Source organism: Piliocolobus tephrosceles, chromosome 21 (assembly GCF_002776525.5).
Source record: "Piliocolobus tephrosceles isolate RC106 chromosome 21, ASM277652v3, whole genome shotgun sequence".
NCBI lineage: Eukaryota > Metazoa > Chordata > Mammalia > Primates > Cercopithecidae > Piliocolobus > Piliocolobus tephrosceles.
In genome coordinates this window covers 19,067,063-19,082,811 of record NC_045454.1, presented here as the reverse complement: position 1 = coordinate 19,082,811, position 15,749 = coordinate 19,067,063, and the positions used below count along the sequence as shown (strand labels likewise).

The 15,749-nt window shown below is 51.3% G+C and overlaps 1 protein-coding gene across 2 annotated transcripts in view; it reads left to right on the top strand.

The window, feature by feature from the left end:
* RYR1 (ryanodine receptor 1) overlaps positions 1-15,749 on the top strand; it is a 166,725-nt gene that overhangs the window by 13,578 nt on the left and 137,398 nt on the right. For both annotated transcript variants that reach the window (XM_026447688.2, XM_026447687.2), the window contains exons 10-20: positions 1,684-1,840; positions 1,979-2,143; positions 5,416-5,537; positions 7,085-7,280; positions 9,483-9,618; positions 9,700-9,795; positions 9,882-10,000; positions 11,505-11,638; positions 12,084-12,325; positions 13,180-13,372; positions 14,415-14,631. In XM_026447688.2, the coding sequence (XP_026303473.1) occupies positions 1,684-1,840; positions 1,979-2,143; positions 5,416-5,537; positions 7,085-7,280; positions 9,483-9,618; positions 9,700-9,795; positions 9,882-10,000; positions 11,505-11,638; positions 12,084-12,325; positions 13,180-13,372; positions 14,415-14,631 (1,777 nt within the window). The remainder of the gene's footprint in view (positions 1-1,683; positions 1,841-1,978; positions 2,144-5,415; positions 5,538-7,084; positions 7,281-9,482; positions 9,619-9,699; positions 9,796-9,881; positions 10,001-11,504; positions 11,639-12,083; positions 12,326-13,179; positions 13,373-14,414; positions 14,632-15,749) is intronic.

Here is a 15,749-nt window from a genome sequence, read left to right as displayed (position 1 = left end):
GCCAGGATGGGGAAGGTGGGGTCTCCTGACAGCCTGGGGGGAGAGAACAGGTCTTGAGGGAAGATCTGATAAAGAGACTGAAGGGTCTTGAGGAAAAATCAGAGCAGCCTGAGAGAGAGATGAAAATCTCGGCCAGGCGTGGTGACTTCATGCCTGTCATCTCGGCACTTTGGGAGGCTGAAGCGAGGGGATCACTGGAGGCCAGAAGTTCAAAACCAGCCTGGGCAACATCATGAGACCCCTATCTCTGCAAAAACAAAGGAAGAAAGAAAGAAGAGAGAGAGAGAGAGAGAGAAAGAAAGAAAGAAAGAAAGAAAGAAAGAAGAAAAGAAAGAAAGTAAAGAAAAAAAGAAAAGAAAGAGAGAAAGAGAAAAAATCAGCCGGGTGTGGTGGTGTGCACCTTTAGTCTCAGCTACTTTGTGGGGCTGAGGTGGGAGGATGACTTGAGCCCAGGGGGTCAAGGCTGCAGTGAGCTGAGACCTTGCCACTGTACTCCAGCCTGGGTGACAGAGCAAGTTCCTGTCTCAAACAAACAACAAACAAAACAAAACCAAAAATAAGCCAAGCACGGTGGCTCACACCTGTAATTCCAGCACTTTGGGAGGCCGAGGCAGGTGGATCACTTGAGGTCGGGAGTTCCAGACCAGGCTGACTAACGTGGTGAAACCCTGTCTCTACTAAAAATATAAAAATTAGCCTGGTGTGGTGGTGGGCACTTGTAATCCTTGCTACTGGGGAGGCTTAGGCAGGAGAATCCCTTGAACCCAGGAGGTGGCGGTTACAGTGAGCTGTGATTGCACCATTGCACTCCACTCCAGCCTGGGCAACAGAGCGAGACTCCATCTCAAAAAAATACAAAAACAAAGGCCGAGCGCGATGGCTCACACCTGTAATCCCAGCACTTTGGGAAGCTGAGACAGGTGGATCATTTGAGGTCAGGAGTTCAAGACCAGCCTGGCCAACATGGTGAAACCCTGTCTCCACTAAAAATACAAAAATTAGCTGGGCAGTAGTGGTGCGCACCTGTGATTCCAGCTTCTCGGGAGGCTGAGGCAGGAGAATCACTTGAGCCTGGGAGGCAGAGGTTGCAATGAGGTGAGATTGTGCCACTGCACTCTAGCCTGGGCAACAGAGTGAGACCCTGCCTCAAAAACAACAACAACAACAACAACAAACAAGCAAAACAAAAACAAAAAATGATGTCTCTCTGGAGTTCTGTGGGAAAAGGAGGTTTGGGGGGGTTTTGAGGGAGAGATTGGGGGTTCTGAGTAACACAATGGGGGAATTTAGGGGTCTGAAAAAGCGAGGACACTGAAGATATTTGGGAAGCCCTGAGGAAGCTGTGAAGGCCTGAGAGAGGATTGGGGTTCCTAAGGAAGGACTAGGGGTCCTAATTAAGATTTAGGGGCCCTATGAAAGCTTTGAGGAACACTGGAAGAGGGTTCGGGGCTTGAGGTTTGGACCAAAACTGTAGTGTCCAGGCCAGGTGTGGTGGCTCATGCCTGTAATCCCAGCACTTTGGGAGGCCAAGGCGGAGGATTGCTTTAGCCCTGAAGTTTGAGATCAGCTTGGGCAACATAGCAAGACCTGGTATCTGTAAAAAAAGGAAAAAGAAGAAAAGGCTGTAACGTCTATGGGAGAACTGGGAGGTCCTCTGACTCCCCTGGCCCTCACCCTCCACAGCTGGAGTGGGAGCCACCTACGCTGGGGCCAGCCACTCCGAGTCCGGCATGTCACCACCGGGCGGTACCTGGCACTCACCGAGGACCAGGGCCTGGTGGTGGTTGACGCCAGCAAGGCCCATACCAAGGCTACGTCCTTCTGCTTCCGCATCTCCAAGGTCAGTGGGGTTTGTGGCACCCTCCCTCACCTGGAGCCCCTAATCCCAGCCCAGCCTGCACTCTGCAGTCCCTCAGGGGGGCCTCCCCTGCTAAACACACAGGCAGAGGAGGCTGACCTGTGTCCCCCGCCCCTGCAGGAGAAGCTGGATGTGGCCCCCAAGCGGGATGTGGAAGGCATGGGCCCCCCTGAGATCAAGTACGGGGAGTCACTGTGCTTTGTGCAACATGTGGCCTCAGGACTGTGGCTCACCTATGCCGCTCCAGACCCCAAGGCCCTGAGGCTCGGCGTGCTCAAGAAGAAGGTGGGTGTAATCCCAGCTACTCCGGAGGCTGAGGTGGGAGAATCACTTGAGCCCAGGAGGTCAAGGCTGCAGTGAGCCGTGATCACACCACTGCACTCCAGCCTCGGTGACAGAGTGAGGTGGGGTGCAGGGAGGGTGCTGAGTGGTGGTGCTTGAGCCTTTGGGAGTTTGAGGATGAGACCGAGAGAAAGACAGACTAGGAGAGAAACTGAGACTGAGAGAAATAGCAAAAAAAGACAAAGGGATATATCTAGAGAGAGAAAGAGAGAGAGAGAACAGAAATCTATAGACAGAGATAGGGAAAGGCAGAGATAAAGAGGCATGGAAACAGAGAAATAGAGAAAGATAGAGACAGAGAAACAGAGACACAGCTGGGCGCAGTGGCTCCCTGTAATCCCAGCACTTTGGGAGGCCCAGGCGGGTGAATCACTTAAGGTTTAGGAGTTGTTTGAGACCAGCCTGGCCAACATGGTGAAATCCTGTTTCTACTAAAAATACAAAAATTAGCCAGGTGTGGTGTCAGGTGAGTGTAATCCCAGCTACTCAGGAGGCTGAGGCGGGAGAATCACTTGAACCCGGGAGGTAGAGGTTGGGTGTGAGCCAAGATTGGGCCATTGCACTCCAGCCTGGCTGACAAGAGTGAAACTATCTCAAAAAAACAAAAACAAAAAACAGAGACAGAGTGAGAAAAGATGGATAATCACCGACTGAGAATAACGTTCAGCAAACAATTACTGAGTATCCAAGTTTTTCTGGTTGTGTGTATAGAAAATAGAAGAGGTGCAAAGACCTGTTCCCTGCCCTCCCCATGCTCAGAAATTGTGAACAAACTATCTTTAGTGTAGTACATAGTTTTACAATTAAGGAGTGGGAAAACTATTTTTGGCAGAGGGAATGGCATGTGCAAAGGTCCTGAGGTTAGCATGAGCTTGACTTATTGCAGTAGCAGAAAGAAGCCACAGTGTGTCTAGAGCGGGGTGAGCAACAGGTGAGTAGTGGTTGGTGAGAAAAGAGAGGGGATGGGAAAAGCTTGTGTGAGGCCTTGTGGGGCTTGGTACAGGTCTAGCTTTGTTTGTTTGTTTTTTGTGCAGATGAGGTCTCACTATGTTACCCAGGCTGGTCTCAAACTCCTGGGCTCAAGTGATCCTCCTGCCTCAGCCTCCCAAAGTGCTGAGATTAAAGCGTGAGGCACTGCTCCTGGCCAGGTTCTAGTTTTTATCCTGAGTGAGATGGGCTCATGGGAGATTTTGAGCAGGGCAGGGAGGTGACCTGATGCAGGATCACAGAGTTCTTAGGCTGTCTCTGGGAACAGACTATGGTCGGGGGACAAGGCCAGAGCAGGGAGACCACAGAAGAAACTGCTGTGATGTTCCAAATGGGAGATGACAGTGAACAGGAGCAGGATGGGGACTGTGGAGTTGGGAAAAGTCGTAGATTCTGGTGGGGTTCTGAGGGTAGAGCCAACCGGATTTGCTGGAAGATTGGCTGTGGGGTGAGAGAAGGGGAGGGGTTGAGGATGATGCCATGATTTTTGCCCCAAGCAACTGGAAGGACGGAAGTGCTGAAACAGCCTCATTGTCTGCAGTATCACCCGAGGTTTGTGGTCTCAGGGCCACAGAGAACAAGGATGCAGACACACAAAGAGTGAGGTTAAGAGGGGGAAGTAGCCGGGCGCGGTGGCTCAAGCCTGTAATCCCAGCACTTTGGGAGGCCGAGACGGGCGGATCACAAGGTCAGGAGATCGAGACCATCCTGGCTAACACGGTGAAACCCCGTCTCTACTAAAAAAAATACAAAAAACTAGCCAGGCGAGGTGGTGGGCGCCTGTAGTCCCAGCTACTCGGGAGGCTGAGGCAGGAGAATGGCATAAACCCGGGAGGCGGAGCTTGCAGTGAGCTGAGATCCGGCCACTGCACTCCAGCCTGGGCGACAGAGCAAGACTCCACCTCAAAAAAAAAACAAACAAAAAAAAAAAAAAAGAGGGGGAAGTTTAATAGGTGAAAGAAGGAGCTCTGTTCTGGGTCCCAGAAAAATGGGTTGAAATGCCGGGGTTTCCACGGCGAAATGCAGAGGGCTTTACAGATGAGCTGGTGGGGAGGTGGTGTCTGATTTACCTAGGGCACAAAAGACTGGTTGGACCAGTTATGCCATTGCATAGGGCACAAATTTCTGGCTGCCTCCACCCTACGTTTTTATTGTACAAGCATGTCCTCTGTCCGAGGTGTGCCATGTTGCCCATTTCTTTACTGTACACGTGGTAAAATACATACATACATACATACATACATACATACATAAAGGGAAGAAGGGGCCTCCATGTTGGACATGCCTAGCCCCAGGTGTTCTTTGGCACATTCCCCCATGCAAGCTTCTAGCTTGCTTATCTATGTTTGTAGCTCGATTTTTCAGGCTGCTCTTTGTTAGAAAAGAAATGGTTGTGGGGGCTGCTTTTCATTAGAAAGGAAACTCTGCTGAGGACTCTGTTGCCCTTACTCTCTGCCTAAATAATTTCTGTCTACCTCTTGTATCAGTGCCATCAACCAAGTTCGGGGACAGTCAGTGTTGGCTCCAAAGGACAGGGATCTTAAGCTTTACTGCCAGGGCCTAGAACAGAGCCACTTACTACAGCCTTGCTGAATGGACAAGTAGGAAGCTTTGGGGAGGCACCCGTTTGCAAAAACAGGCCTGTAGTTGAATACATGAGCCGAGGGCATAGAGACGGGGCCTGGGCCATGTCCAAAGTGGGGACACTTGAGCATCATCAACAGGTGGATGGTATTTACAGCCACAGACTGGATGAGTTCTGGGGAGGTCAGCTCGGGGCAAAGCTGGCAGCCATGATGGTCTCACCTTGTGGAAAGGTGGTCTGGCATTCTATCTGCAACATGCTCAGTTTGGGGGCTGTTAGAGCTTTCTGGTCGGGGGGAATGTTAAGTCAGCAGTAGGTACAGGTGGAAAGGGTCTGGCCTGGAGACAGAGACAGGAAGGAGATAGGGATAGAGAGATGGAGAGGGAGAGGCAGGGACAGAGGTGAGAGATAGACGGAGAGACAAAGACAGACAAGACCAAAGATAGAGACAGAGAGACAGAGATGAGAGAGAGAATCAAAGACACGGAGTAGACAGATGACAGGGGACAGAAAAATGAGAAGGAATTTACAGTGAGATTCTGCAAAGCAGGGAGGAGGGGGCAAGTGCAGAACTCCAGTCTGGACAGAGGTCTTGGGGGCATGGCCCTAGGCCTACTCCAGATGTCTGTCCACCCACTCCTAGGCCATGCTGCATCAGGAAGGCCACATGGACGACGCACTGTCACTGACCCGCTGCCAGCAGGAGGAGTCCCAGGCCGCCCGCATGATCCACAGCACCAATGGCCTGTACAACCAGTTCATCAAGTGAGTGACCTGCCTTCCCTGCCCGGTTGACTCCTGTGCTCTCCTGTGCTCCGGGCATCCATGCACCTGGCCTCTTTTTTTTTTTTTTTTTTTTTTTTTTTTTTTGAGGCGGAGTCTCGCTCTGTCGCCCAGACTGGAGTGCAGTGGCCGGATCTCAGCTCACTGCAAGCTCTGCCTCCCGGGTTTATGCCATTCTCCTGCCTCAGCCTCTGGAGTAGCTGGGACTACAGGCGCCCGCCACCTCGCCCAGCTAGTTTTTTTTTTTTTGTATTTTTAGTAGAGACGGGGTTTCACCATGTTAGCCAGGATGGTCTCGATCTCCTGACCTCGTGATCCGCCCGTCTCGGCCTCCCAAAATGCTGGGATTACAGGCTTGAGCCACCGCGCCCGGCCACCTGGCCTCTTTCATCTCTACCTCTGATGTCCACACCCTTGTCTAACATATACATGGGCCAAGGGCAGTGGCTCACACCTGTAATCCCAAGAGTTTGGGAGGCCAAGGCAGGAGGATCGCTTGAGCCCAGGAGCTTGAGACCAGCCTGGGCAACGTAGGGAGACCCTGCCTCTACCAAACAACAACAAACAATTATGCTGGGCGCAGTGACTCACGCCTGTAATCCTAGCACTTTGAGAGGCTGGGGCAGGCAGATCTCTTGAGCCCAGGAGTTCAAGACCAGCCTGAGCAACATAGTGAAACCCTGTCTCTATAAAGAAATTACAAAGGCCAGGCACGGTGGCTCAAGCCTGTAATCCCAGCACTTTGGGAGGCCGAGATGGGCGGATCATGAGGTCAGGAGATCGAGACCATCCTGGCTAACCCAGTGAAACCCCGTCTCTACTAAAAAATACAAAAAACTAGCTGGGCGAGGTGGCGGGCACCTGTAGTCCCAGCTACTCGGGAGGCTGAGGCAGGAGAATGGCGGGAACCCGGGAGGCAGTGCTTGCAGTGAGCTAAGATCCGGCCACCGCACTCCAGCCTGGGCGACAGAGGGAGACTCCGTCTCAAAAAAAAAAAAAAAAGAAATTACAAAAAATTTGCCAGGTGTGGTGGCACGTGCCTGTAGTCCCAGCTACATGGGAGGCTGAGGAGGGAGGATTGCTTGAGCCAGGGGGGCAGAGGCTGCAGTGAGCCACTATACTCCAGCTTCAACGACAGAGTGAGACCCTTCTCAGAAATTAATAACAATAACATACACATGACCCCTTACCTCTAAACTCCTGACCTCTGTACACTTGACCCCTAATCTGACCTTGATAACCATGATCACATTCCTGATCATCACCCAACTTTCACACCCCTGACACCCAAAGCCTGGACCCTGGACCTCTCCATCCCTGAGTTCTGGGACCTCCCTGTACCTACACAGGAGCGAGTCCCAGTCCCAGCTCTGCCCTTGGCCATTGTGTGACCTCGGACCAATGCTTTTGCCTCTCTGCGTCTCAGTCTCCCCTTCTGTAAAACGGGTGGGTCTGGGAGAGTCTTGCGGGAGTGAGATTGCGGCAGTCAGCGCTCCCGGCCCTGGCTGACAGCTGCGAGGTCCCTGTAGGAGCCTGGATAGCTTCAGCGGGAAGCCACGGGGCTCGGGGCCGCCGGCTGGCACGGCGCTGCCCATCGAGGGCGTGATCCTGAGCCTGCAGGACCTCATCATCTACTTCGAGCCGCCCTCTGAGGACTTGCAGCATGAGGAGAAGCAGAGCAAGCTGCGAAGCCTGCGCAACCGCCAGAGTCTCTTCCAGGAGGAGGTGAGGATGCAGCGAGGACAGAGCGCGGCCTATGGGCCCAGTGGGCGGGACCACGGAGGGGCGGGGCCGCCGATGGGCGGGGCCATGGCGCTTGGCGGGGCGGGGCCTGAGGGACCTGGGGAAGTAGGGTCTGAGAATGGAGCGGGGCAGGAGGACCCGGACAGGAACCCCAGCCAGTGAGAACACGAGGGGGCAGTGCCTTGGGAAGGGGCGGGCCTGCTGCGCTGGTGGGCAGGACCTGTGGGAAGGGGCAGGGCGTATGGCCGAAAAGGGGGCGGGGCCTGGAGAGAAGGATGGAACAAAAGAGGTGAGGGGCGGGGCCTGAGTGAAGCTCAGGGACAGGGTGAGGTCCGGGGAGGTGAGGCCAGGGGTGGAGCCAGAGGTCAGAGGTAGGGGTGCCGACTCAGCGGGCGGGGTCTGCTGGCGCGGGGTCCGCGGGGTGGGCGGACGGAACCAGGGTGGGGTATGGGAGGTGTGGGGCCAGAAATAGATCTTTGGGCATTAGGGAGAGGAGGCCAGCTGTGAACAAAACAGAAAAAAATCTCTGTCCTTACGGAGTTGACACAGCAGGGAGAGACAGGAGATCAATAAAATAAATAAGTAAATTGTATGGCATATTAGATGGTAATAACTGCTAAAGAGAAAAATTCAGCAGGTAAGGGTAGGGAGTGTTGGGGTTTTGCAGTTTAAGACAGAGCCGTCAGGCAGGGTGACCTGGAGGAAGAGAGGAAGCCATGTGCAAAGGCCACGAGGTGGGAGCATGTTTGGCATGTTCCACAAACAGTCAGGTGGTGATTGGAGCAGGGAGGCTTGGGTGGGGGAGTGGGAGGAGATGAGGGCAGAGAGGTGAGGAGGGCCAGGCCTTGGTGAGGACTTTGGCTTTGGGAGCTACAGGAGGTTTTGGTTCTCTACAGTCACAGCTAGTTAGTGGCAGAGCCGGTCAGTGTGATGCCACTTTGGTTGTGCTCTCCACTTTGAGGCACTGCTCCTCTCACTAGCGATCTGGGCCCCAGGATGCAGACACAACAATTGTTTTGTTTTGTTTTGTTTTGTGTTTTGAGACAGAGTCTCTCTCTGTCGCCCAGGTTGGAGTGCGGTGGTGTGATCTTGGCTCACTGCAACCTCCACCTTCCGGGTTCATATGATTCTCCTGCCTCAGCCTCCCGAGTAGCTGAAACTACAGGTGTGAGCCACCACGCCCGGCTAATTTTTGTATTTTTAGTAGAGATGGGGTTTCACCATGTTGGCCAGGCTCGTCTCAAACTCCTGACCTCAGGTGATGCACCCGCCTCAGCCTCCCAAAGAGCTGGGATTACAGGCGTGAGCCACTGCACCCAGACAGTTTTGTCCTTTTTGTTGATTTCACTGTTTATAATGTCTCCCAAGCGTAGTGCTGAAGTGCTGTCTAGCTTTCCTAAGTGCAAGAAAGCTATGATGTGCCTTACTGAGAAAATATATGTTAGATAAGCTTTATTAAGGCATGAATGATAGTACTATTGGCTGTGAATTTAATGTTAATGACTCAACAATGTATATTAAATAACTGTCTTTAAACAGAAACATTCAAAACAAGGTTATGTAATAAGTGGTTGATGAAAATGCTGTCACAGACTCACAGGGACTCCGTGTATTTCCCCTAGAAGCAGTGGTTCAGTATTTGATAATTCAGTGTTCATAATGACTTTATAGAACATAACTATGAATAATGAGAATTGATTGTATATGTTTTATGTACTTTTCTGTATGTATATTATGATTCACAATAAAATAAGAAAAAAGATTAAAATATAAAAAAGAAAGAAAGAAAAGATAAAGTGAGAAAAATCTTTCTGATGGTTGGTGTAGAGCGTGAACTGGGTCAATTAGGACCAGGAGTGGGGTTCCTGGAAGTGAGTAGGATGGAAAGAAAAGTGCAGGAAGGGGAAGCGTAAACTCAGTCCTGGTGTTAATAAGGACTGAATTATCATGGACTGAATCTCATATTGGGGATAGAGTCAGAGAGGACAAGAACAGATATGAGGAGCCAAGGAGGAGAGGAGAGCAATGGGACTGATTGGGAATATGAAACCAAAGGGGCTGGTTTAGATCTGGGAACACACCGTCACTAGTTGTTGAAGGAATATGAATTAGTGAATCCAAGACAGACAAGGAAGGGAGGGCCTGAGTCTCCTATTGTGACCCCTCTTATTTTCCTCATCCTAGGGGATGCTCTCCCTGGTCCTGAATTGCATTGACCGCCTAAATGTCTACACCACTGCTGCCCACTTTGCCGAGTTTGCAGGGGAGGAGGCAGCTGAGTCCTGGAAAGAGATTGTGAATCTTCTCTATGAACTCCTGGGTAGGGGGTCCCAGTCCTGACTCCCCCGAGAACACCCCAGATCCCCAGTCCTATTGGATCTGACACCTTTTCCCCCCTCAGCTTCTCTGATCCGTGGTAATCGTAGCAACTGTGCCCTCTTCTCCACAAACTTGGACTGGCTGGTCAGCAAGCTGGATCGGCTGGAGGCCTCATCTGGTAGGAGAACCCCGGGGAGTGGGACAGAGGCTTGTGGGAGAGGATGGCTATGGTCGCTTCACCTCTCATTCTGGACACCCTGGCAGGCATCCTGGAGGTCCTGTACTGTGTCCTCATTGAGAGTCCAGAGGTTCTGAACATCATCCAGGAGAATCACATCAAGTCCATCATCTCCCTCCTGGACAAGCATGGGAGGAACCACAAGGTTGGCCCCTCACCCTTGACCTCTCATTCTCTGAACTCTGAACGCTGACCTCTCCCCAGGGCCCCAGAACTCCACTCACTCCCTCACTTCCCTCCTCCATCTCATCTCTCACCTGTACGTCACTTCTACTGGCTTTCATCTCAAGATGGGGGTCTCAAACAATGGCTCTTAAGTTGATTCTGGGCCACAAATGTGCCTGGTTAGATCTCTGAAGTGTTTTTTGTTTTTGTTTTTGTTTTTTTTTGAGACAGAGTCTCGCATTGTCTCCCAGGCTGGAGTGCAGTGGTGCGATCTTGGCTCACTGCAACCTCCGCCTCCTGGGTTCAAACAATTCTCCTGCCTCAGCCTCCCGAGTAGCTGGGACTACAGGCACATGCCACCACGCCCAGCTAATTTATGTATTTTTTTTTAGTAGAGATGGGGTTTCACAATGTTGGCCAGGATGGTCTCGATCTCTTGGATTCATGATCCACCCACCTCAGCCTCCCAAAGTGCTGGGATTACAGGCATGAGCCACGGGCGCCTGGCTGTTTTTTTGTTTTTGTTTTTGTTTTTGTTTTTTTTAAGATGGAGTCTCACTCTGTCGCCCAGGCTAGAGTGGGAGTGCAGTGGCATGATCTCAGCTCACTGCAACTTCCGCCTCCCAGGTTCAAGCAATTCTCCTGCCTCAGCCTCCCGAGTAGCTGGGATTATAGGTGCCCGCCACCACGTGAAACTAATTTTTGTAATTTTAGTAGAGGCAGGGGTTCACCATTTTAGCCAGGCTGGTCTCGAACTCCTGACCTCAGGTGATTCACCCGCCTTGGCCTCCCAAAGTGCTGGGATTATAGGTATGAACCACCATGCCCTGCTGGTGGCGCTGAAATGTTCTTAAAATTTTCAAATATTATAGCCTTTAGGTGGGCTGTGTGTGTATATATATGTATATATACATACATACATATATACATATACATATATACACACACACACACACTCTGTAGTTTTCCACAGCCCTACAAGTTCCTTTTGCATGATTTCTAACCACTTCACACATTTATTCAGTTTGTGCAAAAGTAATTGCAGTTTTGCTATTAAAAGGAATGACAAAAACCAGAATTACTTTTGCACCAACCTAATACATTTTCCACTTGGCCCCTAATTACACAAGTTTGTGACCCCTGCTGATTTAAAATTTCATCTTGATTCCTGTGTCTCTCACTGGTCCTTTCACTCTGCCCTCTGACCTCTTACCTCACTACTCCGGTATCTCCTTCCTTACATTGCTGATACCTTATCCCAACCCATGTGACCCTCCCTCAGCCTCTTGCCAGATCTTCCTCTTTGACCCCTGACCTTTCTCTGATCCCTGACCTTCCACTTTCACCACCTCCTTTCAGTCAAAATTGCCACATCTTATCCTGATGTGCTGTCCTTTCCTCCTGGCTTCCCTCCTTCCCACAGTTCTTCCATAGACCCTGCCCTGGTGCCTGCACACCCTTTGACCTCTGACCTTGACCTCCAGGTCCTGGACGTGCTATGCTCCCTGTGTGTGTGTAATGGTGTGGCTGTACGCTCCAACCAAGATCTTATTACTGAGAACTTGCTGCCTGGCCGGGAGCTTCTGCTGCAGACAAACCTCATCAACTATGTCACCAGGTCTGGCTCTTAACATCCGACCCCAGAACTCAGAACCTCTCAACCCTCTCCCTGACTTAGAGACTCCACACCCAGGTGGATGTCCCTTCGTTAATCTCCCACTCCCTTCTTGAAGGGAGAAGTTAATCTCCCTTCGTTAATCTCCCTAGGATTAACACCCAGTCCTCACAAATGTCCACTGCGGCCGCACTCACCCTTGGCATCCACTCCTCTTGTTCTGTCTTCCTGGCTCCATTTCTGCCTCTGTTTCTCTTTCTCTCTCTCTCTCTGTTTTCTCTTTTGTCTGCCTGTTTCTGTCTCGATTCTTCCTGCATCTCTTTCTCCCTGTCTCTCTCCCATCTCTCTCTCTCTGTCTTTGGATGTCTGTCTCTCTCCTGCTTCCCACCACTTGGCTCTCCTCTCTGCCTCTCCCTCATCCCCCTCTCCTGTCCCATCTCTCCTGCAGCATCCGGCCCAACATCTTTGTGGGCCGAGCGGAGGGCACCACGCAGTACAGCAAATGGTACTTTGAGGTGATGGTGGACGAGGTGACTCCATTTCTGACAGCTCAGGCCACCCACTTGCGGGTGGGCTGGGCCCTCACTGAGGGCTACAGCCCCTACCCTGGGGGCGGCGAGGGCTGGGGCGGCAACGGGGTCGGCGATGACCTCTATTCCTACGGCTTTGATGGACTGCATCTCTGGACAGGTACCTGAACCCTGCCAGGGGACCCTCACCCCTGACCATTGACCCCAGTGTTTCTAAGACTCTGACCATACACCTTGGGGTTCTCAGGATCCTGACTCCCAGAAAAGATCAACTTTTGACCTTTTATTCCTCATTTCCCAAGACCCTAACCCCAGAGTTTCCAGATTCCTAGCTCTGACTTGTATCCTCGTTACCTACAGAACTCTGATCCCTGAGTAGATGTGACCTCTGACCCTAGATATCCCAGAAGACCACTCAGATTACTGTGATCTCTGATCTTTGACTTTTGACCCCAGGATTATTTATTTATTTATTTATTTATTTATTTATTTATTTATTTATTTTATTTATTTTGAAACGGAGTCTCACTCTGTCACCCAGGCAGGAGTGCAGTAGCGTGATCTCGGCTCATTGCAACCTCTGCCTCCCGGATTCAAGCGATTCTCCTGCCTCAGCCTCCCGAGTCACTGAGATTACAGGCGCCCACCACCAATCCTGGCTCATTTTTGTATTTTTAGTAGAGACGGGGTTTCACCATATTGGCCAGGCCGGTCTTAAACTCCTGACCTCAAGTGATCCACCTGCCTTGGCCTCCCAAAGTGCTGGGATTACAGGTGTGAGTCATTGCATCCGGTCCCCAGGAGGATTTAATCTCTGGCCCAACAGCTCAGAATCCTAACTTCAGGGGAATCCTGACCTCTGCCCTTCATTTCAGAGCTACAGGAGCATCCAAGGAAACACTTTCAATTAGGGTTTCCAAGTCCCCACAGGAGCCTCCAATATCTGTCCCTTTTGGTATCATTGGTTCCGTGGGACCTGTAACCTCTGACCCCTCTCTGGTGACTTCAATGCAGGACACGTGGCACGCCCAGTGACTTCCCCAGGGCAGCACCTCCTGGCCCCTGAAGACGTAGTCAGCTGCTGTCTGGACCTCAGCGTGCCGTCCATCTCCTTCCGCATCAATGGCTGCCCTGTGCAGGGCGTCTTTGAGTCCTTCAACCTGGACGGGCTTTTCTTCCCTGTTGTCAGCTTCTCAGCTGGTGTCAAGTGAGAACTCGCCCCCGCCCCTTGGCCAGTCCTCAGTCCTAGGACCGACCCGAGACAGCTTCCCCAGTCATTCCATAGCCTCCCAGCAGGAGGCCGGGACACTGCAGCCTACCATCAAGACTGACCAGTGGCCACAACCCTTACTTGAAGGTCCCAGGGACCTCCACGTGACCCCAGATTCTTTCCAATGACCTCAGATTCTCCCTAACCCCATGTCCTTCTAGTAACCTCTGAGATAGTGATCTCAGACTCTCCTAGTGGTCTCTCGACAACCCAGTATTCTTCCAGTGACCTGCCAACGACTTCAGACTTTCCCAATAACTCCAGAATCTGATGATGATCGCATGACTTCAGACCCTCCTTGACTCCCCAGTGGCCCCAGACTCTCCCAATGACTCCAGAATCTGATAATGATCTAATGACTCCAGACCCTCCTTAACCCCCTAATGACCTCAGACTCTTCCAATGACACCAGGCTCTCTCAATAATCTCTTAACAATGCCAGCATCTCCCAATGACCTTTCAATAGACCCAGACTTGCCCAGTGACCCTGCTCCCAAATAACCCCAGTTATTCCAAAGTTGCCTCAATGAGCCAGTCCTTTCCCAATCACCCCAAGCTCTCTGAATGTCCATTCAGTGGTGTTTATGTTTATCTCATAATTATAACAGATGCTCAGTGACTTCTCAATGACCTTCTTCTTGATGTCCCCAAACCTTCCAATGTCCCCGAATGCTCTGTTGACCTGGGGTCTCCTCTGAAGGACTGTTCCATGACCTTGCAGTCATCTGAACTCTTCTGGATTAACCGCAGACCCTCCCACTCTGAACTCCCTGGCTCTTAATTCCCTTATGATATTCCTTTGACTCTAGACTTTCTTTTATGACTTCTAAATGATCTCCAGGAGACTATGACTGCCTGGTGACCTCGGGTCTCCCCAGAACTTTCCACTGATCCCAGGACTGCTTCCATGTCCCCCACTGACCACAGAGTGTCCCCTCTGTGATACCTCCCCTCAATGATCCACATTGTCCTTCCCCAGGGTGCGGTTCCTCCTTGGTGGCCGCCATGGTGAATTCAAGTTCCTGCCCCCACCTGGCTATGCCCCATGCCATGAGGCTGTGCTCCCTCGAGAGCGACTCCATCTTGAACCCATCAAGGAGTATCGACGGGAGGGGCCCCGGGGGCCTCACCTGGTGGGCCCCAGTCGCTGTCTCTCACACACCGACTTTGTGCCCTGCCCTGTGGACACCGTTCAGGTACTGCCTGCCCTGCAAATGTTTTCTGGTGAGGCAGGGTCTCTTAGGAGTTAGAGAGAGGGCTGGGTGCCATCGTTCACGCCTGTAATCCCAGCACTTTGGATGGCCAGGCACGGTGGCTCATGCCTGTAATCCCAGCACTTTGGGAGGCTGAGGCAGGCGGATCACCTGAGGTCAGGAGTTCAAGACCAGCCTGGCCAACATGGTGAAACCCACTCTCTACTAAAAATACAAAAAATTAGCTGGGCGTGGTGGTGGGTGCCTGTAATCGCAGCTACTCGGGAGGCTGAGGCAGGAGAGTCACTTGAACCTGAGAGGTGGAGGTTGCAGTGAGCCATGATCATGCCACTGCACTCCAGCCTGGGCAACAAGAGTGAAACTCCATCTCAAAACAAAACAAAACAAAAAACACAAATTAGCATGGTGGCAGTTGCCTGTAATCCCAGCTACTCTGGAGGCTGAGGCAGGGGAATTGCTTGAACCTGGGAGGCAGAGGTGACAATTGAGCCAAGATCACAACACTACACTCCAGCCTGAGAAACAGAATGAGACTCCATCTCAAAACAAACAAACAAACAAACAAAAACCATCAACATTTTGGGAAGCCGAAATGGGGGCCTCGCACTTGCCCAAAATTTCGAGACTAGTCTGGGTAACATAGCGAGACTCCATCTTTACAGAAAAAAAAAGTTTTAATATTTAAAAATTTAAACAATTTTTTAATATTTAAAAATTTAAACAATTTTTTAATATTTAAAAATTTAAACAATTTTTTAAAAGGAGTGAGAGTGGTGGAGAGCTGCCCTAGAAGCTGGGAATGTTGTTGTTTAACAGATGGAGAAACCGAGCACAGAGAGGCAAAGGATTCTGTCAGGGCAGAATCGCAGTCTCAGGGAGTCCTCACCACTGCCCCTCAAAGAAAAGGTGGCTCACACCTGTGATCCCAGAACTTTGAGAGGCTGAGGCAGGAGGATCGCTTGAGTCCAGGAGTTTGAGACCAGCCTAGGCAACATAGTGAGACCCCGTATCTACTAAAAATGAAAAGTTAGCTGAGGTGATGATCCACGACTATAGTCCCAGCTACTTGGGAGGCTGAGATGGGAGGGTCTCTTGAGCCC